This window comes from Lagenorhynchus albirostris, chromosome 4 (assembly GCF_949774975.1).
Source record: "Lagenorhynchus albirostris chromosome 4, mLagAlb1.1, whole genome shotgun sequence".
NCBI lineage: Eukaryota > Metazoa > Chordata > Mammalia > Artiodactyla > Delphinidae > Lagenorhynchus > Lagenorhynchus albirostris.
The window spans coordinates 19,941,378-19,962,697 of record NC_083098.1 but is presented as its reverse complement, the minus strand read 5'-3'; the positions used below and the strand labels follow the sequence as shown (position 1 = coordinate 19,962,697).

General features: G+C 37.0%; 1 protein-coding gene across 1 annotated transcript in view; it reads right to left on the bottom strand.

The window, feature by feature from the left end:
- Nucleotides 1-21,320, bottom strand: part of BANK1 (B cell scaffold protein with ankyrin repeats 1) — a 305,405-nt gene that overhangs the window by 31,403 nt on the left and 252,682 nt on the right. The window contains exons 8-10 of the mRNA XM_060147113.1: nucleotides 19,530-19,608; nucleotides 15,884-16,192; nucleotides 11,665-11,970 (exon numbers count right to left, since the gene is read on the bottom strand). Coding sequence (XP_060003096.1) covers nucleotides 11,665-11,970; nucleotides 15,884-16,192; nucleotides 19,530-19,608 — 694 coding nt within the window. The remainder of the gene's footprint in view (nucleotides 1-11,664; nucleotides 11,971-15,883; nucleotides 16,193-19,529; nucleotides 19,609-21,320) is intronic.

The window sequence follows — 21,320 nt, the reverse complement described above, 5'->3', positions numbered from 1 at the left end:
GTAACTGAGACTGTCTCAGACAAAAAAGCTGTAATCTGGCATCATTAATATGGGAAATAATCTGAATCCAAGGATAAATTCAGAAAATAAATTCTTCCAATAAAAAGTATATTAATTGGTAAGTTTTAAGAACTCTGATAAATTTTGAAGCTGTGGAGTACTAGAATTTTTTTCCAGCTTTTTGGCATTCATTTTTTAAAAATCAGTTACACCTTATATTTTATTGAAATACATTTGTTGACAGCAAATGTCCAGACTTTGTGAAATACAGTAAATGTTAGGTAAACATGCTCAGTTTCTAGGTTAAGAAGTGACAGCAGCATATTTATTTTTTGTTGACATTTCAGCAGCGTTTGTAGCTAGAACAGCCTGGGACGGGGTGGAGAATTGCGGTGGGAGAGTAGGGGTGCTCTGAGTAGAATGATGATGAAAGTGCTGATAACAGAACTCATTAAGAGCAGGATGGGCACTAGGTCATGCCCCATAGTACAAAAATCCTCTCTACCACAATAACCTCCCTTGAAATTCCCTCCTAACTCACCTCCAGCTCCACCCACTACAACCGGTATCCTTCTTTCACCTATAGACAAGCCTCATTTCCTTACAAGAACTCAATTAGCAATTAGCATATTGCCAAACACACTGTTTCTCATTGTTATGAAAGTTGGGAGGTGTTTTTGAATATAAATTAATCTTGGGAAGACACCTATATTAACTTGTTTCTTGAAGAAACAGCTAGCCCATCCAAATGATCACCGATGCAAACATGCATACCAAGGACACATGCTCTATTAGCCTTAGGAAAAGAATACATAGATATAAAATTCCAGATTTTGTTAATCTTTCTTTTTACAGTGAATACGCTGAAACATTTAAATTGCTTCTACCGGCGAAATCTTTGCTCTAGAAAGCTTTATACACTTTGTTTACCATCTCACCCACACAACGTTTATGAGAGGTAACTATAAAATCCATGGTATAGGGAGAACCAAGCACTGGGTATGGAACATTCAGATTTATATATGGAAGGTATGTATTTTTATACAACAGGGTTTTTGGTAAGATGAGATTCTGTTCTAAACACATAGCAACTGAAAAACAGTCTATATACTAGAATGCTAATCTGCTTGGCACAGTGGAAGGGGTATAGTTTTGTCTTAATATTATCAACATGCATGGCATGGGAAAATGGCTTTCTCCTTCTGGGCCTTTATTTCCTTTGCCAATAAAGTTAAGGCTTAGGTGAGATGGTCTCTAGTGACTTACTCAGTTCTGATATTCCAAAACACTACCAATTCTTTTTCCCCAAGTCATTCCAGGCCAAATGGTTCCTGGATAAATTCTCAAATGAACATGAATATAAATAGAATGCTATCTCTGAGGGGGAGATTCTTTTTACTGGGGGCTTAGACTAACAGGAACACTAGCAAGTTAAATCACAGACCAATGTTAGTTTTTCATAATATATGGAGACAGTCCTGTCCCTATGTGTTTGAATTCCCGGAGAATATTATTTTTGACCGCATTTTATTGCGTCAACCTTCAAATGATGCTATGAAGGCAATTATGAAATAACGTCAATTTTGATGACTCTGCCCTAGTGAAACCTTATTTTTCTCTTCCTACCTAAAATTGGAATTTGATGAGAAAGACTAAGGAATGCATTATTAGTAGCTGTCACTACCTTTAAACGTTAAAAAAGTCCATAAAGAAAGAAAAACAATTTTTGAGGTTCAAAATAATCTCAAACAATGCAAATGCCCCAAATATCACCCCCATTTATTTTAAATATTTGGTGGAATGACTTCTATAAAATTTTCTCTAGAATAGAAATGACAATGGAAAAAATTATCATAGTATTAAATATTCAAAATGTTAAGCAAAGCAGAACTATCAGAAGAGCAGAGGAGGAGAAGGTGAAATATAACGAATTCACTTGCACTATTTGTCTTTCCAGGTTGCTTCTGCAAGAACGTTCTTCACGTCAACCTCATTAGTGGCCTATTTCAAGCAAACAGATTCTTCCAGGGCTGCCCTTCTTTGAAAATCTGATAAAGCTTATTTGGAATTATTTTGTAAGTGGCTAAGCTAATGGAAAGTCTGTGTAATGCGTAGCCAAATGTGTTCATAAAGATATGAATTATAAACCACAAACCCCTTGATGTTCCATGCCCATTAGAAGTGTGAAGTGAAATGCTGCTTAGAGCTGCATACCTATCACTGATGATAATTCTTGAAACTAAGGATTTGACATAAAATGAAATATACAAAAATCTGTATTGTGCTTCAGGTCCTCAGTATAGGTAGCAGCAGTATGTTTATTAAACACTCAGCAAACTTTCATTAGATAGCTAACTATGTAGCGAAGTGCTGTGCTAGGTCCTAAGGATGCAAAGGTAAATAAAATGCGGTCAGTTTCCATACTGTCCTCCATTTTGATGTATTATTTTAAGCAAAAGTTAAATGTGGCCTACTCATGAGAGAGGACAGAGATAAAAAACAATCAGAAGGGCAAGGGTCATAATGCAACCTCTGTAGCTTTCCTCTTCCTACCTTGTTCCCCCAATTTGTACCCTGTGAAAGGTAATTACAAAAAGGCAGAGTGAGGTAAAGGAAAGCAGTGCAAACAACCCCTTTGTCTAGCCAGTGAAGGCAGGGAACAGAATGTTCTAACCCGATGAGTAGTCATACTGACTAATCAAATCCAAGCTCAGAGAAGAGATGAAGCCTCTTTGCAAATGGATCAAGATAGACTGAGCACTCCAGTCAGCTTAAAAGCACCATCTCATTCTGTTAGCAAGAGTTACGCGTTGCCAATTTCAACAAATTTATCAAACGCAGGTCACCACATTTGAATAGGCACGCTAGGGGTGTCATGGCCACAAACAGAAGTAGTCACATCAGACACGTAACAGGAAGGTCTTTCACCTGAAAGTAGTTTACTGACTGCAGACATATAGTCAGGAGTTGCAGCTTCTTTTGGGGGAGTGGGAGGGGAGAATCTGCAAATGATCAGCCAGCACACATGAGGTCATGGATGTGGTTACAGTGTACTCGGGAGATTGGTGGCGATGGGAAGTTGGAAAGTACATATCTGCGTGAAGGAAAATAGCATAGAAATTCTAATTCGGTGGAAATATCAATGAATGCTTTGGTTTCCTAAGGAGAAAACATTAATTTTCTTTCCAGTTTGTAATGGAAACTTTAAGTCTGATAGACATGTTCCCATAAAAATCCTCTCCCAAAACAGGAAATCTCACCATAAATTACTTTTTCTACTTCTAAGGAACTGAATTTTCATTAGAATAGAATACAAACTTTTTATCTGCATATTTATCCTTTTTGATGCAAATAAGAATATTTCTATTCTTGAAATGTTTCTTATCCAGGAAGTTGGGACACTGAGAGAAAGAGAGCAATCGATTTGTGGAATTCTGTGTAATTAGAGCTTGAGGGCACGGTAATGAGTTTATTAGCAAAGTCTCTACTCCACCACTGGGTAGGCAGGTCTTTCTTCATTTTGCTACCAGGCAGGCAACATGTATTGAACACCTACTGCTTGCAGAGCACTGGACTAGGGGCTCGTTTCCTCCCATATGATTTCATGTGTGCTCACTGCTTGATTTTACTTCTTGAACACTTGTATTCAATAAAAAATGATATTAGCGTAGACATTCCTCCAGTAACATCCCTGGTAATTTTCCTTTTGTTTCAAAGAGAAGTGGTTTGGGTTGTTAGGAAGTCACTGTAATACTCTAGAAGCTGCGATGAGTTCACCTTTTGGTTCATGCTTAGTGATTACCAAGAGTGATTTCTCTGGCCTCTTTCTTTCCTCTTATATCAGGAAATATTACTGTCCTAAGAAGTAACCAGTAGGATCTGGTCACGTTCACTTTGAACAAATATTAAATACTAGTTCTGCCAGTAAGACTCAAACTACAAAAATGCAGATTGAAAATTTCAAAAGGACAGGGCTGCTTATTTGAGATTTTCTTGTTTCTTGAGGTGGACCTGTTTTGCTATAAACTTCCCTCTCAGAATTGCTTTTGCTGTGTCCCATAGATTTTGGAAAGTTGTGTTTTTATTTCCATTTCATTTTATTTTCTGACTTCCTCTTTGATTTCTTCACTGACCCATTTTTCTTTTTAGTAGCATGTTGCTTAGTCTCCACATGTTTGTGTTTTTCCCATTTCTCCCCTGTAACTGATTTCTAGTTTCATACCGTTGTGGTTGGAAAAAATGCTTGATATAATTTCTGTCCTCTTAAATTTGTTGAGACATGTTTTGTGGCCTAGCATAGATGCCAGTAGTACTGTCTTAGCCATGACAATCAAAATGTCTCTTAACACTGCCAAATGTCTCCAAATGTCTCCTGGGAGGCAAATCACCACCCGTTAAGACCTGCTACTCTAGGCCAATTGGGCTTCTACTAAAAGACAAATTTAACAGAGACTCTAGGAGCGTCGTATGTTAAGGGGAAAAAGACCAGAATTCCCAATGTGAGCACACGTCTGAACAACTGCTCCTTGTCAGAGCTGTGCTAGTACTCTATCAGGAAAAGGAGGGAGGCAGAGGATCACGGGGAAAGCAGGGACACTGGGTTTACAAACAGATGACAAGTATGTCCTCTATCCTCAGACCACCTGTGATATATATACAAAGTCCTAAAGCTCATGGTTTGGACAAGGTCACCAGGCCAGAGAGTAGAACCTAGGGCACTTGATCTAAGGCTTACTTTAATCCATTTGACAATATTTCTTCACTAATGAGGACAGAGGCCAATCCATTCTGCCACATTTATGATGATATGGATTAATTTTCCTAAGAGATTCTACAAGGTTTCTTTTTCTGTTTGCATTTCCATTGCATTGAATGTGATCAATTTCAAGTACAAGTGAATTGCAAGTGGAAAATTTCTGAGAGCAACTGAGTTGTACTTGACATTTTGGGGTCCCAGTAGCTGAGTAGCTCTCAAAAAGGTCGTACACAACTTTGTTGCACTGTAAAATGCCAAGGGCAACTCAGTAGCAATTGAAAATTGAAAGGGAAATTATATTCTACCCCAAATCAGCAACATGGACTCTGAAGAAGGATCTTGGTTTTATTAATTGTGTGAGGAGAAAATGGGAAATTGCCCTTTGATGTTGAAAAATTTTCCCAAATAGGCAGTCATCTCTTTGCAATGATTTATGGATATAATTTTACTACCCATCTATCTATATTATGAAAAGTACTCATTTCTTTCTTTGATTTGTCTTAAATCAAGAATTTTGTCACTAAGAAGGACTGTGAATCCATGTTAATTCCTCTATATTCTTGAAACTTAATGAACCTGATCCTTTCCAGTATTATAGGGAGAAAAAGATGGAGAGAATATGATTCTTAAAAGCAGGCAGACTTCAAAAACTTTTCATTTAAGAAAAATGAGTTATCCTTTTCACTGTTATTAACATAAAATTAGGTTTAGTATAACAAGAATGGAATAAAAAATCCAGAAACATATCTCTTAATAAAATGAAGCACGGGTTCAATTTTGTATTAATAAGTTACATTTCTGGGGATAGGAGATGGTGGTGATGGTGGAAATAGAGATTCTCTCTGATACATTATGCTGTGTGAAAGCAGTTAGAATGCTTAGCTATAAGTGAATATCCTAGAACTTTGTCCCCTTAGGTACAGGATTCCCTCTTCATTAGGAGTACTTAGATGGTTTAAAAGAGGGGAGGGCTTCCCTGGTAGCGCAGTGGTTGAGAATCTGCCTGCCAATGCAGGGGACACGGGTTCGAGCCCTGGTCTGGGAAGATCCCACATGCCGTGGAGCAACTAGACCCGTGAGCCACAACTACTGAGCCTGCGCGTCTGGAGTCTGTGCTCTGCAACAAGAGAGGCCACAACAGTGAGAGGCCTGCGCGCCGCGATGAAGAGTGGCCCCCACTCGCCGCAACTAGAGAAAGCCCTCACACAGAAACGAAGAGCCAACACAGCCAAAAATAATAAATAAATAAAAAACAATTTTTTTAAAAAAGGGGAAATTTAGGAATTACTAGGTTGATATATTCTTCTGACCAACCTCTGTAGTGTTAGTGAAGTCTCCTACCCACATTGATGTAGTTCTTGTTACTTTTATCATTTATTCGTCCTCATTCGTACTCATTATTCGTACTCATTCAATTAATATTCATCAGATATTCATGGTTTCTGCTATGAATTCAGCACTGAGCTTGGCACCAAGGATACAAAAACAGATGAGGTTTTGAAAGGCGAAAACAAATGATTGGTCTCTTCTTTTATGGATCTTATGGGTCAGAAGGAAGAAATAAATATTAACTAATGACCCAGAAATAAATACATCAAGAAAGAAAATTGGTCCTACCATGTGTACAAACGTGGTAGCCAGATTGAGCTGGGTCGGGTCTAAATCACACATCTTCCCCTTCCTAGTTTTATCATCATGGGCAAGACGCTGAAACTCACTGAACATCAGTTTCCGTATCTCTATTTTAAATTTATTTATTTATTGTATACCTTGCTTTTTAGGAAAAGTACCTCTTTTTTTTTCCCCAGCCACGCCGTGCAGCTTGTGGGATCTTTGTTCCCCAACCAGGACCCTCGGCAGTGAAAGCACAGGGTCCTAACCACTGGACCACCAGGGAATTCCCTCCGTATCTCTAAAATAAGCCTATTAATGCCAACTATGCAGGATTATTTCATGAATTAGAAATTATCATGAAAGTTGCCTAATAATTATTATCATAAGGAGTAGACTAAGCCAACTTGTTCCTTTAGAGGAAAGGATATCCTGACCCCAATTCCATCTGTAATAGTTTCCTTAACTTCTAACTCTCCAGAATCCAGGAAGCACACACTTCTTCTAGAATTTAAAGTTAATCAAAGTCACCGTCTGCCCAGAAACTGAGGAAAGACAAAGTAGAATTGCTTTTAATTATTATCTATTGAGTGTATATCACATACCAAGTACTGTGCTGAGTACTTGTTAATTTTATCTCACTTAAAGATTACAACAATCCTTAAAGTAGATGTTATTTCTATTCCCAACTTACAGTAGATGTTATTTCTATTTCCAACTTACAATGAGGAATTTGCATCTCAGATATATGAAGTTATTTACTTAGGTAATATCAGTGAATCTGAATCCTCCTTGTATAGCAGCGTTGGGAAAACCCACTTTTCCTCCTGGGCCTTTCTTTCCTGTGTGTCTCCTCTACTGTCACACTTCATTTCAGACACTTCTGGTCATCAAACGTGTGCGGATTTTCCCCCACCAAGCAGCCCTTCAACACTATTTGGATATCCTACAATTGAATTCAATTTCATTCAATTCTGAGAATATCTACTCAAGAGGTAGTGTCAGATCCCACAGACTAAGAGCTCAGTCCCACAAGCCTGGTTCCTCTCTATTTCAGATGCCAATCCCAAGTGGTAGATTCCCAGGTTACCCACAATTTCTGTCTGATTTGGTTACAAATTGGAGATTCTCACAACCCCCTCCTCAGGCTTGATTAATTTGCTAGAGCAGGGAAATTAATCAGGGAAACAATTATTTTAAAGAATATGATAAAGGATACAGATGAAAGGCCAAATAAAGAGATGTATAGGGCAAGGTCTGGGAGTCCCCAGTACAGGTAAGTCTGTAGCCATGGAGTTGGGTGTGTCACCCTTCCTATGTGGACCTGTTTGCCAACCTGGAAGCTCCTGGAAACCCCTAATATCAGGGTTTTATTGAGGTTTCCTCACATAGGCATGATTGATCATTAACTCCATTTTTAGCCTTTCGCCCTTCTCTAGAGAATAGGGTTAGGGCTGAAAATTCCAAGCTTCTAATCACTGCTTGGACTTTCCCATACTAACCCCCCTCCAGGAGCCATGCAGGAGTCCACTCAGAGCCGCCTCATTAGAACAAAAACACTCCTACCACCCAGGAAATTACAAGGGTTTCAGGAGCTCTGTGTCAGGAACTGAGGGTAGAAACCTATATATATATATAGATATAGAATTACATATATATAGAATTACATATATATATGTTTGGAATATATATATGTAATGAAGTATATAAATATGTGTGTATATCTATCTATCTATCTATATCCCATTATCTCACAAAAGCCAACATGATTTTCCTCTGTCTCTCTGGTTTATTTGCCTAGTCACTTTGCTATAACTTTCTTGAGTTTCTGAAATAGTAAGTTGGGATTAGGCATCCTGCATTCTTTTTCCATCCCCTACTCCGCGTCCCTCTCTTCTGGCTACTGTAACACACCCTGGATGTGCCAGCATTCTGCTACAACTTCTGTGCTCTGGCAGGAATTAGGGTAAATTAATGTTCTTCTAATTGAATGCACGGCTTTCTGGGAAATGGTGCATATTCTACTTAATAGATTTGCCTGAGCTAGGAAAGAAACAAGGAAGCCGTGATGAAAGACATTTACCCTGTGAAATGCAAAGAACATCACAAAAGAACTGGCTGATGAGGTAATGTTTTCCTAATGTGAGCACAGAATGATCAACAATCAATAGCATAAAAGGAAGAAGCAAGCAAGTATATGCCAGTGAAAGAGAAAAGGAAGAAATAATGGAAAGGGACTTTGATGACCTCATTTACAGTTCAGTTTTTGCTACTAATCTGAAATATGGAGAAAATAACCATACGTGCTTTTATATACTTAGGTGCAAAACAAAAACAAAAACACAATCACAGAATGTAACACGGATTCCTGTCTGCATATAACACAAATGTTGTGAGAACAAATTAGACTGTAATTGAATGAAAGATTTCTTGTAAATGTTGAAGGGTGTTGCGCTTGGGATGAGATAAATAGCCTTTAAAAGTTCTTAGAAACTCAAGATTTCTAAGATTCTTTAAAGTCTCTGTGTGTGTGTGTGTGTGTGTGTGTGTGTGTGTGTGTGTAAATGACAAATTGTACCACTGTTATGAAGGGGATTTACATAATTAACCCACAGAAAAACTTTATCATTTGGTACTCAATAAATCTTTATGTAATTAATAAATATATGAACGAGGAGGAAAACCATCTCAATTCTCTTATTTAATATGGGGCTTGGTTGACAGCCTAAAGCAGTCCTTGTCCCTAATTCCTTCTCTAATGAAACGAGGCAATCACCTATGATGGACAGTTTGTTCTTGGAGAAATTGAATAGAAGTAGTTCTGACCATGGCACACAAGGCACAGTGGGTGGAAGGAGTTATACACTGGACTGAACACAGGGAGAACAAGTTAAACAGTGTACTCTGAGTGGTGAAAGTTCCCAGTCTTTTTCCCACACTCTGATATCAGTGTGCTGGCAACCAGGTACATAAATGTAGGTTAGAGTTAGTTGGAATTTATTCTAGAAATATTGAAAAACGTAGAGAATAGATCTATCTAAACTAACACTTTGGGGTAATTCAATGAAAAAGCTGGTTACCTCATTACCCTACAGTGCAGTCCACAAGTTAGCAAGTAGAGTTTTCATTCAGATTTTTGCTGCTTCATTCTTAAACATGAAAGCATCGCTAAGAATAGTCAGATATTTTATGGGGGTATCAAGCATTCCAGACGAAACAAACAAACAACAAGCAAAGATAATACAGACAATATGAGAACTAAAGAAAAATTAAAATCGCAGAAATTTAAAAACTCAAATCAAAGCAAAATGAAACAAAAGCCGTGACAAAGATACTGAACTTCATTGCCTGCACCACCACTAAAGAAAGAGAAAAGAATGATATAGAACAAGAACAAATGGAAAACAAGAATGCACTCATGGAAAATCAGAATAGGACAGTTGATAGAAGGATGACAAGATAAAGAGCAAAAAGCAGAGAAACGCAACATGGGAGTCTCTACTGTGGTCCTGAGAACTCCCTAGAGATTGAGATACAGAAGAAGATGTACCTCTTCAAAAATTTCCAGAATATAACTAAATTCTGTTATTGAGTTATATATCTAACTTCCCTCTTCAAAATTATTTATTGGGATTTAGTAACCTTGTCACAGAGCTAGTACAGTTGTCCCTTGGCATCCGCAAGGAAATGGTTCCAGGACCTCCCTCCCCCATACCAAAATCTGCAGATGCTCAAGTCTCTTTTCTAAAATGGTACAGTATTTGCTGATAACCTCTGCACATCCTCTCGTATACTTTAAGTCACTCTAGATTACCTATAATACTTAATGCAATGTAAATGCTATAAAAATAGTTGTAAATACAATATAAATGTTATGTAAGCAGTTGCTCTAGAGGCAGATTTGCTTTGTGGTACTTTCCGGAATTTTCTTTTATTGAACATTTTCTATGTGCAGTTGGTTGAATCCTCAGCTGTGGAATCCACGGATATGAAGGCCTGACTGTAATATCCTAGAGCCACTATGGTAGACAATCTGAGAAGTTCTAATTACAGCTTATTCCCTCCCTTAATAATCTAGATAATTGTTCCAGCTGACATTTTATTTTAGCTGAAACCTTTATTAATTTGTTATTGTTTCCTTTTTTATAATACTGTCTTGAACATTATCAGCAGCAGATCCCTGTTAAGTAGGTATCTAGTACATTGGTAAAAAACTTGCTAAATTTTCTTATACAAATCTCTCAACACATACCGCTTAAACAACAGAATGGTTTCTTTTGAACATGTTAAGCACAGATGAGTAACTGTGTTCTTTTTGAGTGGATTTGTGGTATATATTTAAATACTCTGGGTACCCGGTTTAGGCTGTTTGAATGTATAATATATTGCCTCTCAGCTTTAGTTGTCACCCCAAAATTTGTTTGGTTCCAAACATTTTGTTCAAAAATCTCTAATAAAGGGTCAAATTGTACTGTATATTTATTTGCATAGCTGTTGCCTAGAACTCCTCAAGGATGCAGACATTGTTTTATTCCACATCCTCAGTCTCTAGGATGGTACCTTAACCCCCAAAGACACTCAGTGCATGTGCCTGCGATACTGATGAATAAAATTCATGTCTTAGACACTAGGGACTCACGGAGTGCACCAAACCAGAGAATACAGGAGTGTTAGGAAAGAACAGCAAAGTCAGTATATCCTGCTGGGGTTACAGATATAGAAAAGCTCTAGGGATTTGCTATTTTTGATTTAGATTTAACTGAGATGAGAAAGGAGAATTGAAGTCTAAAATGAAGTAGAAATTCTATCATAGATGAAGTGAATCTTAATCATTGGGGTGAAGTGCAATTATCAGAGGAACTGGGGTTGCATATCTAAGATTCTAGTACTCAAAACTGTTTAGGTTTTTAAAGTTATCTTAAATGGAATGAGGGGCAAAAAGTAACGTACCTACCTTCTCTTCGTGTGTTGCACATTATTCACAGGTGTTGAGCTTCCCTCTCACAGAATTATGGAAGAAGCATCAAACAGTATTTCCCCACACATATTATGGTTTCATGCTCTTTGGATGGTTTGTCAAAATTATCCTCCTTAATCAACAATTACAAACCAGAGCTCTACATATTGTTCTTATTTTCGTTATTCATCGTGGTTTTAAATTTAAAAATGGTCCAATACAGCTTACCTGTGACTCGAAAAGATGCTTTTCATCTTTTGGGCTTAGATCCCACCCAAAAAGAGGCCACCCCCCAAAAAACACACACACACACAGTAACAGCAGCAGCAAAACAAATTACCTTGCGCTATATAAGGTGTAGTTTCCTCTTTTGGAGGGATGTTTGTGGGTCGTGGTGTGGGAGCAGGAGGTCTGTTCAGAATGAATGACCGGCTTCCAAGTTTTTTCTTTGTACTCCTCTTGGCCAGTATCGTGTCATATTCATTGTCATCAATCTCAGCAAAAGTGTACGGGTCTTCCTTCTCTTCCTGGTCTTCCTCATCTTCTTTCTGTTCTTCTTCTCCTCTGGGTTCACCTCCTGTTTCATGTCTTGCACTGGAATCACACCAACTTTGACTTCTTTCCATTTGGCCTTCCGACGTTTTCCCTGCTTATGAAACATTTAGATGGTGGTTACTCATACCTTAAGCATTATTGGTGTCCATCTGTCACCTGCTTGAACCACACCCCCAAACAATTTATATATTATCCTATAAATTCCAAAAAGAGAAAAGTGAACCATGTAATTTACTAACATATCCTCCGGCAGTTTGTAACTGTTGATTTGTCAGAAAAAGTTTGTTAAAGACCTGGATTTCTTTGAAAATATATAAATAAGCATATAAATATTTTCCACATAGTTTATGAATGATTTAATATCAGGAAATCAAATTATAAAACTAAGCCTCAAATTCCAAATGTTTTGAAAGCTTGTGTTTTTCAAGCATAATGCTCTCAGATTTTTTTTTTTAAATTTGAAGTCATATTACCTTTTATAGGGATTAAACTGGGTATTTTGCCTAAAATTCAATTTCTCTGAAAATGACAGAGGGGAATAGCCAAAACCACCATTGTTTGGTTTCTTACGCTATGTCTCACTCTGGCTCTCTTGATTTCTATAAGCCAACTTATACCTCACTCTTTGATAAGGGACACTGAAAGTAGGGTTCATGACATAAAAGATGGCATGGAAAATCAATGGCTTGAAGATTAATTCATATGAAAAGAACAGTCTTTCATGTTTTTTATATTCAATAAAATCTTTACATATTTTTATAGGAATGTATTAAAATATTCTAGCAGCAGTTTATTTAGAAGACAAAGATATTGTAATACTGTGTCAATAAATAAGTTGAAGAGAATTTGGATGGCCCTCTCTGCCGGACCAATGAGAACTTTTTTTAAAATGTGCCCTTTTGACAAGTGTTTTGCTTAAAGTATTATTGAGAACAATAAAAATGGAAAGGATTTCAGTTATTGACTGAAAAATCATTAATTTTCTGTGTTGTTCTGAGATTCATGCATGTGAACTAAAGGAGAACTAGTCTCCCTTCTCTTTGGTGAGAATCTGACCAAAAACTTAAGTTTACTTAATGGATATTTTAGTGGAAAAACTTAGGAGATAGGGAGAAAGACAAGCTGTTAGAGCAGAATAAAAGGATATTATTCTAAGAAGATTCAGCAATTGTTTTGGGTAGGCTTATGAGGAGAGACCAGAGGAGAGTCCAAGATCATCTCTCAACAGAGCCTTAGCTTGTTTCAGTTAGTTTAACCCAAGAAGTATGAACGCCAACATGCCTGGCACTAACTTTAAAATCTCTACGACTTGCCTTTTCCCTTATGAATAATATGGTTTTGAGATTCTGACTTCATGATTTCTGTTTCACTGACAGCATCCCAGGTGAAACTAGATTAAGTGTGTGGGAAACACTTGCACAATGTTTCATTTTTAGTGGAATGTGTCAACTATCTTACTTTTATGAACTGATTTCCTGAGCTGTTAACTCTCTTTGTTCCTCCACCCACCTCCTTCCCCAACTCTTTCTAAAGTTGGGCTTGCAGTAGAAATAATACATTTCACTTTTCATTTCCCAATGTATAAGACTGTACTTTTCATGTTGGAGTTGGACCTGAATTTTCTCAACTCAGGTTGTACATTAATGAATAACGATTAAAATATATCATTCCTATAATTCCAAGTTTTGAAATAATTGGGAAAGAATGTGTAAGAAAGATAAGAATCCCAAAATCCCAGGAAACCTGCTCATGGAATTATTTGACATATTCTAATTACGGGCCCTAGGGTCTTGGGTCTTAGTCAAAAGAACATTACAATGATTGTTGCCTTGAAAGTTTGTTGCGAAGATAAAGAGAGACTGGATGTTCTTTATAAACTGAAAAGTGTTATATAATGTTCTATATTATTGTTTTCTCCAATGACTATGTCCATAAATCCATCATAAGGAATTTGATGCTTAGGGCATTGATGAGGTGGCCCCTCTTTTTCGGTTACTTGAGGGCATATGGAAGGTACTCTTAAAGAACAATTCCTGAAGGTATCACTAGCTAAAGTCAAAGAACCCAAACAAAGTCTCTGGCAAAAAATAAGTGGTAGCTTCCAGTCTTACTTTCAAAGAACTTAATCAAAGAATTTTAAGAAAAAAGATTGGTATTTTACTTTCCATTTACTTCCAATATTAGCTCTATGAAAAAAAATGATATTAAAAGTAATGCTGAATTGAAAATACAGTTTTTAAATAAAAAGGGGTTTTTGTATTATTTTGCTTTTTATATTTGGTACTTTTCAGAAGATGTATTAGCCAACATTATACTTCTGGTCCTAGATATCTGGTGAAAATTACTCTCTGTGGAGTAATTTTAGACCTCCTAACCAACATACCATATGTGGAAATTGACATTAGAAAAAATATGATTTAATATTAGCTCCTTTAAGAGCTTTAATGTGATATAAGACAATTTTGCTTTCTTAATAATTACTTTTAATAATTAGATAAAATTATCCACATCTGTAAAAGTGAGAAAAATATACTAGAATTTTGTTGTCAGTGGACTACGAAGCTACATCTCTCCCTTGCTCCCAGTATTGATAACCCTACTTCCTTGATCTATCTCAACAGTCTGTAAGAGCTTGGCACACTAGGTGATCAATAAATGTTTGCTGAATGAGTGAATGAATCAGAGAAGTACCATTAGGCTTCCCATACTTTCCATTAAGCAGTACTTTCCATCTCTAAATATAGTGCATAATCTTAGCAAAGTTTCACGTTAATCAGCTTGAACTTTTATAGAGATAAGGCCTTCAAGGACACAAAGGCTAAATTTCATAGCTTCAAAATTCACTTTTAAAACAGTCTTTATAGACTTCATATAGCCTTTTAGGACTTGACAACTAGAGTGACAAATGGGGTTTTAATAATAGATATTTCTTTCATCCTTCTTATTAAATTTTCTTTGTAAGACCATTTTATGAATTTCGAAAGTAAACATGAAATAGTGATCAATAAAGTGGGTGGTAATTGGTGACTCTAGGAGTGAGCATGGAAGTCTGTCGGGCTGTTGAACATTCCAGGCAGATAAGCCTCATATGGAAGCTCCTCTGGATGTTTCCTGCCCTCCACTCCCAACCCCACTGCCCCCCCCCACCCATGACACACCTTAGTTCCTGCATCTGGGAAGAAATGCTGTCACAGCCATTTAACGGTTGTTCTTCCACTTTAGCAAGACAGATTTTTTTGACTTTGGTGTCAGTGCAGCGTGTGATAGACCCTTTACCACTTGCTTCCCCTGCAGCTACCAACTGAGTGAAGTGTCCAAGGTCATTTTCAAATCTGTAACACATTAGCCTTCCTCTTTTGTCAGAAAACTGAGAGGTTTTTTTTTTTTTTTTCCGGTACGCGGGCCTCTCACTGTTGTGGTCTCTCCCGTTGCGGAGCACAGGCTCCAGACGCGCAGGCTCAGCGGCCATGGCTCACGGGCCCAGCCGCTCCGCGGCATGTGGGATCTTCCCGGACTGGGGCACGAACCCGTGTCCCCTGCATCGGCAGGCGGACTCTCAACCACTGCGCCACGAGGGAAGCCCTTTGAGAGTATTTTTTAAAAGCTAAGTTGTTGCTTACTTTTCCACATGATGCTTGAGGTTCGTTTTATGTGAAGAATTACAGACTCCTTCCAAGTTTACTTACAGAAAGTTTTGTAATGAGACTTTTTTCCTGGAAGAAAAAAGAAAGAAAAAGAGAGAGGGAGAGAGGAAGAATGGGAGCGAGGAATAGTGAAGGGTGGGGGGCAGAGAGAGAGAGAGGAAAGGAGGAAAGAAGGAAGGAAGGAAGGGAGGAAGGGAGTTAGTGGGAGGTATCTCTTACCTGATTTCTGAGGCCCTAGTTGTTAAAGAATAGGAGGAAATCTTCTCTGGGTTTTAAAAGCTGATCTTTGTATGGCTTCGCCACTATATGCTATGTAAGTGTGTCTAAGTTTTGTAGTTGTTGTTTTAACCTTAACCTTACCTTGTAATGTGAACTGAGGTTTTTCCAGTGGGAAGGCAGCTGTTACAGGTCGCGGTGGAGGGAGAGGTGGTCTGCTGCTCACGAGGAGCCCTCGGGAATTATTTTCTGGGTCGTCTCCAGGAATGAACGTGTACAAGTCATCATACTGGTTCTCACTCCCACTGTCAACCTCTGGTGGGCGGTGCTTGGCCTCCGTGCCTGATTCATGCTCTTTTTCTTCCTCTGCTGTTTCATTCACCTCTGCTCCTTCCGCCCTCTGCCTGTACGGCCGCCAGCTTTCATGATGGAGAACTGGGCTCTGTATGGCTGCTTAAGATGAAGATTGTATGATTTCATGTAAACACAGCATCTGGAGGCATTTCATATTTTCTAACTTCGTACAGAAGTGGTGGTAATGTTAATTAAACTTTTAGGATCTGATACAGGGGAAAGCTGACAAATGTGTAATTTTGGTGAACAGTCATTCTTGGGCTTTTATAATATTTACCAAAGAAAGCTCCATTATATCTACCTCAGTTTATGACACTTTCATACACATAATGATATATAATATTCGGATACTACATGTATAGAAAAATATTCTGATTCTCTAGAGTTATTATTTAACCAGATTCAATATATGACTGCATTACCGTATTTTTATTAGAAAACAATATAACTAACCTAATAAGTAATAAGTAAGTGATGGAAAAGGTAAAGGCAAGGAACAAAAATCTTAACTTGCCTGTAAATAATGCAATGAAATGAATCTGTGATTTTTATTTAGTTATTATTTTAACATTTATCACCAGATGACATCTTAATTTTTGAAAATATTACTTGAGAAAAGTGTTAATATTTTTTGATGGGCAAGCCATCCAAATCACCAATAGTAAGCAAATATTTTTAAGGCTCAGTTCTCTCACCAAAAAATCTTTTCTGTCCTGAAACTTAACCAAATGATTCAGTCACATTTCCTCCATTCTAAGAATCATGATTCCATGATTTGTGTTTATACTGTACACAGTAAAATGCTCTCTAACCACTCAGGGAGAAAATAGAAAAAATATATTATAATGCAATAACTTTAAATCTTAAAACTTTTTTCTTTATATTTTCTTTATAGAAATTCTGCTCTAAATAAAGCAATCACAGAAAGTTAAAATGAACTTTGGAATCTCTGTATTGGAGGGAAAATGTGACTTGCTGACATGAGTGCAATAGAAAAGCAAATAATTGTTGTTTTAAAGTGTCGCTAAACTAAAATATAGCTAAAGAAGACAAATGGCAGAGTACAAAGAGGAATCTTTTTTTGATTGAAGAGTTACACTGTAGACATTTTTCAGCAATGAGAGAAAAGTTAGTCATGTGAGAAAATCATGCCCATGACAGTACTACATATTTCTACATGAATTTTATTTTTAATTTCTCTCTGTCTTTCATGTGAGAAAGAAGAAACGTCTAGCTGCCAGTATTAGAACTGCAAACCAAGATTCTTTAATTACCAGCCTGGGTAGAGCAGGTGGACTTTCATTCTTGCACAGATCTCTGCCCAGACCTCATTCAGCTTTCTGGCTGTAACCCCAAACACAGCCTGAAACACAGAAGCTCTAGATGTATTGATGGAGTAAATGATGGAGTGGCTGAAAAGAAATCATTGCTGATGCTTGCAAAGGGGATTCGCTATTTCAGTCTGGGAAAATCGATCATCAGCTTAGAATTACATTCATGCTACAGGCAATTACTTGTAGCCACTCTTATGTTTATGTATTCGGTGTTTATATTTTACATAAACACTGCCTAAGCAAGCAACAGAGTCTCCTTGGTCCTTGTCAAATATGCTCAAACCTGGAAGACAGCCCTGGAGAGTCAGATGTGCTTGGTCAGTGAGTTTTAGCAAGCTTCATAGCAATGGTGATACCAATGGAAATCTGCTGACTTAGGGTGTTCTATGCTTCACCCTCACTCCAACAAAAGAGTCAGAGGTGTGAGTCCAGTCGCACAGAGTTTCGTATATGAGACAGTTCCAGGTCCAAACTGTCTGTAGAAATGAGGTTGTGCTGTACCAATAACTGAAATAATGTCTTCTTATCATAGGTAGTACTTCAGAGGATTAAGTGGCATGATAAATATATGGTCATTATCAATGATGGCCTTTATCATCACTTTCATTTTCATTAAAAATTATAACAAATCATTAAGTCATTACAAAGATAATAAAATGTATAACTTTAAAACAGTGCATCAATTTATTACATTAATATTTAGCATAATTTTGTGTTCTGCAATAGTGTTTGAAGAGTTTACCGATTTTGCCAAAGTATGCTAGTTAAGGCATTGTGTTTAATGTTATTTGCTTTGCTGGTCAGCCCATCATTTGAAAAACTGGTGGTCAATACTGTTTAATGGAGCATCATCTGCGAACTGTTCAAAGTGCAAATGACCTGAGGCAAGAGCCTGCTTGATGTGTGAGGTGTCACTTTGGCTGTGAACAAGCGCGAGAGTGGTCAGAGATGGGACCATCAAGATTATCTAGGGCCTTACAGGTGATGATAAGGATTACAAGTACCATGGGAAGGTATTGGAGAATTTGGAGCAGAAGAGTGATTAGTTCCTTTTTGAAGCATAGACTATTAGGGGCAAATTGGGAGGAAGCTATTGCAGGGTTTCTTAACGGCATACTACTGGCATTTTTGACAAGATAATCCTGTGTTTCATGGGGCACGTCCTGTGCATTGCAGGATATTTAGCAGTATTTCTAGCAAAATTCCATTCTCAAAATAATGACAAAAAAAATCTCCATTCATTGACAAATATCTTCTGTTGGGGTTAGAAAATAGTGCTTCATTGAGAGCCACTGTGCTATTGCAATAATCCAGGGGAGAGCAGATGACAGCACGGATTAGGATAAGTAACAGTGAAAGGGTGAGGAAAGTCTGGTGTTTTGCGAAGGTACAGTCCACAGTATTATCTGATTGGATACAGGGTAGGACAGAAAGTAAGAAAGGGTGACTGAAGTTTTTGGACTGAATTGAACAAGGAAGGAGTCTTCATTTACTGAGATGGGGAAGTCAGCGGGTAGAGCAGATTTGGGAGTGGTGGGAATTAGGGTTTTCAGATTTGGAAATGTTGGGTGGGAGACGGCTATCAGACTTGCTGGTGAAGATGGTGGGCAAGCTGCTGTATACCAGTGGAAACAGGCATGACAGGTAGCGTTATGTACATGGAGGAAGACTCTCAATTAGTTTTCTAGAATAGAGAATTACATTCTATTACAGCCAGCAGGGAGCATAGAGAGTCCTAATACAAACTTCTCATTTCCTAGCTGAGAAAACCAAGGTCTGAAAAGAATGTGACTTTGTTTAAAAAAAAAACTGAAAAAATATAGTTGTCAAATAGAATATTTATATCAACCTGACTTGTGTATTCTCTTTGGGTGGGAAAAACTGCTGGTTTGATTATTAAACACTGAACTTATTAGAAATACTTAAATTAGCAAGATAATGCAGTCATATCTCTACCAGATGATACACTAAAAGTCATTCAGTTAATTAAATATGTTTCCATGCTCTCCATGCTTTTCTATGCTCTCTTCAGTTTTACTTTATCAGTCACATACACCTTAATACACATGTTGTTTATGTACATAACATATAGGAACACTTACTAGGAGAACATGTAGAAAATGAGGTAATATCCTCTTCATAGTCACTTTCTTCCTCATTATCTCTGCTAACTTCTTGGATCTGAAGACAAAAAGGAATGTAATTTTCAATTATATGTATTAATCTTAATAAATCTGCATTTTCACACATACCAAACTGACAGCTAATACCTTACATATCTCAGCTATTATATTTGGGCCATCTATAATTTTTTCAATGACACAGTATTAAAAGTGTAACTGGAACAATATAACATTTACAATAAAGAGCTTTTTAAATGGAACTTTGTTCAGATTCACAGCAATAATTATGAAATTTTTACAATAAATAACTCCTGAATAAAAAGGAAGGCAACTATTTCTTTTAAAAACCATGAGCTTTGCTTCCTTTTGAACATTTCTGGTATCTTTTACCAGTTCAAAAGATATTCTTAATTACATCAAGGGTTATAATACAGTATAAGACAGTGAAATTTTAAAGTGATTTATTTTCCATCTTTAAAAAGAAAAAGGAAACTGAGTAAGGGAATTTATGTTTGTCTTTCTGAAATCAGTTCCACTACACTTAGAAGGGAGAATTACTGAGAAAGCATAGAAGCCTGCTTTTTTTCCTCTGAAATTGCTAGTGTTTGCTTATAATCTCTGAAGGAGGCATGGGGTCTGAAGTAGTGGAACATGTTGGTGTTTGCTGAGAAAGCTAAGTAACTCCAGTGAGAGCTCTATTTGTACAAAAGCACGCAGAGAAAGAGACGGAGCTTGGTTGCATTAACATAGGTCACGTTTCGTTACCATGAACTCCAAGTGATTATTCAAATGATTTATGCTTTTGTTCTTAATAAAATTGAAATGATTCGTCCATTTGCTCTACGTTTGGAATGTCCCTTTAAATTACTTTTCTGTACACCAGGAACGAACACGACATTGTAAATCAACTATACTTCAATTAAAAAAAAGAAAATGAGCTTCCGCATCAGGCTCACTATAAAAATATTAAAGAAATTTTTATTTTCAAGATTCCAGTGGAAATCAAAGAATATATATATAACCTGTAAACAGAATATATATATTCTTTTTCATATTATTTTCTATTTAAATTATATTTTCCCCTTTGTGGACTCAATTAAATGCTAATGTAAAAAAATCACTTAACTTTACTAGGGAGATTGATTGATATTTAGTTGGTATTTGTATGCTTTGGTATTAAAAGCACTGTTGATATGGTCATTTTTTGTTTTCAGTTAGCCTGACCTCTATATTTCACAAGGTAGATCAAGAATACATTAAAAAAAATCCGTAATACTCTTAAAATCACATCAAGGACGTTTTTACTAGTTGAATAACAGGAATGTTTTACAAAGATTTCAGGAATTATGTGAAAATTTCCGCTATACTATTCACAAGCCTAGACACTCTGAGTTCAAAATCAGTCTCTTAATAAAGAGTCTGTGGGCAAGTATGTAGGGGTGTGTGTGTGTCACATACTGAGGTTGAAACATAATGGAATCATTTTTATGTTATAACTTAAGCTTTATGACATGTGTGCAAACAAACACACAAGCCTAAAAATGTCTTGAAGGAAATGGCTTCCAAATTTAAAAAATAGCCAACTTTGATTTGGGCACTTTCATAAATATTATGTAAAACCGATATTTTGTATAATCAGCCTATGTAGAAAGTAATTGTTTTCTCAGGAATGAAAGGATCTTTCGACATATTTACACTAAAAACCAATTGTGTCTTACTAGAACTCCTTACACTTAACAATCATATTTATTTTCGAAAAATGTGTTATAT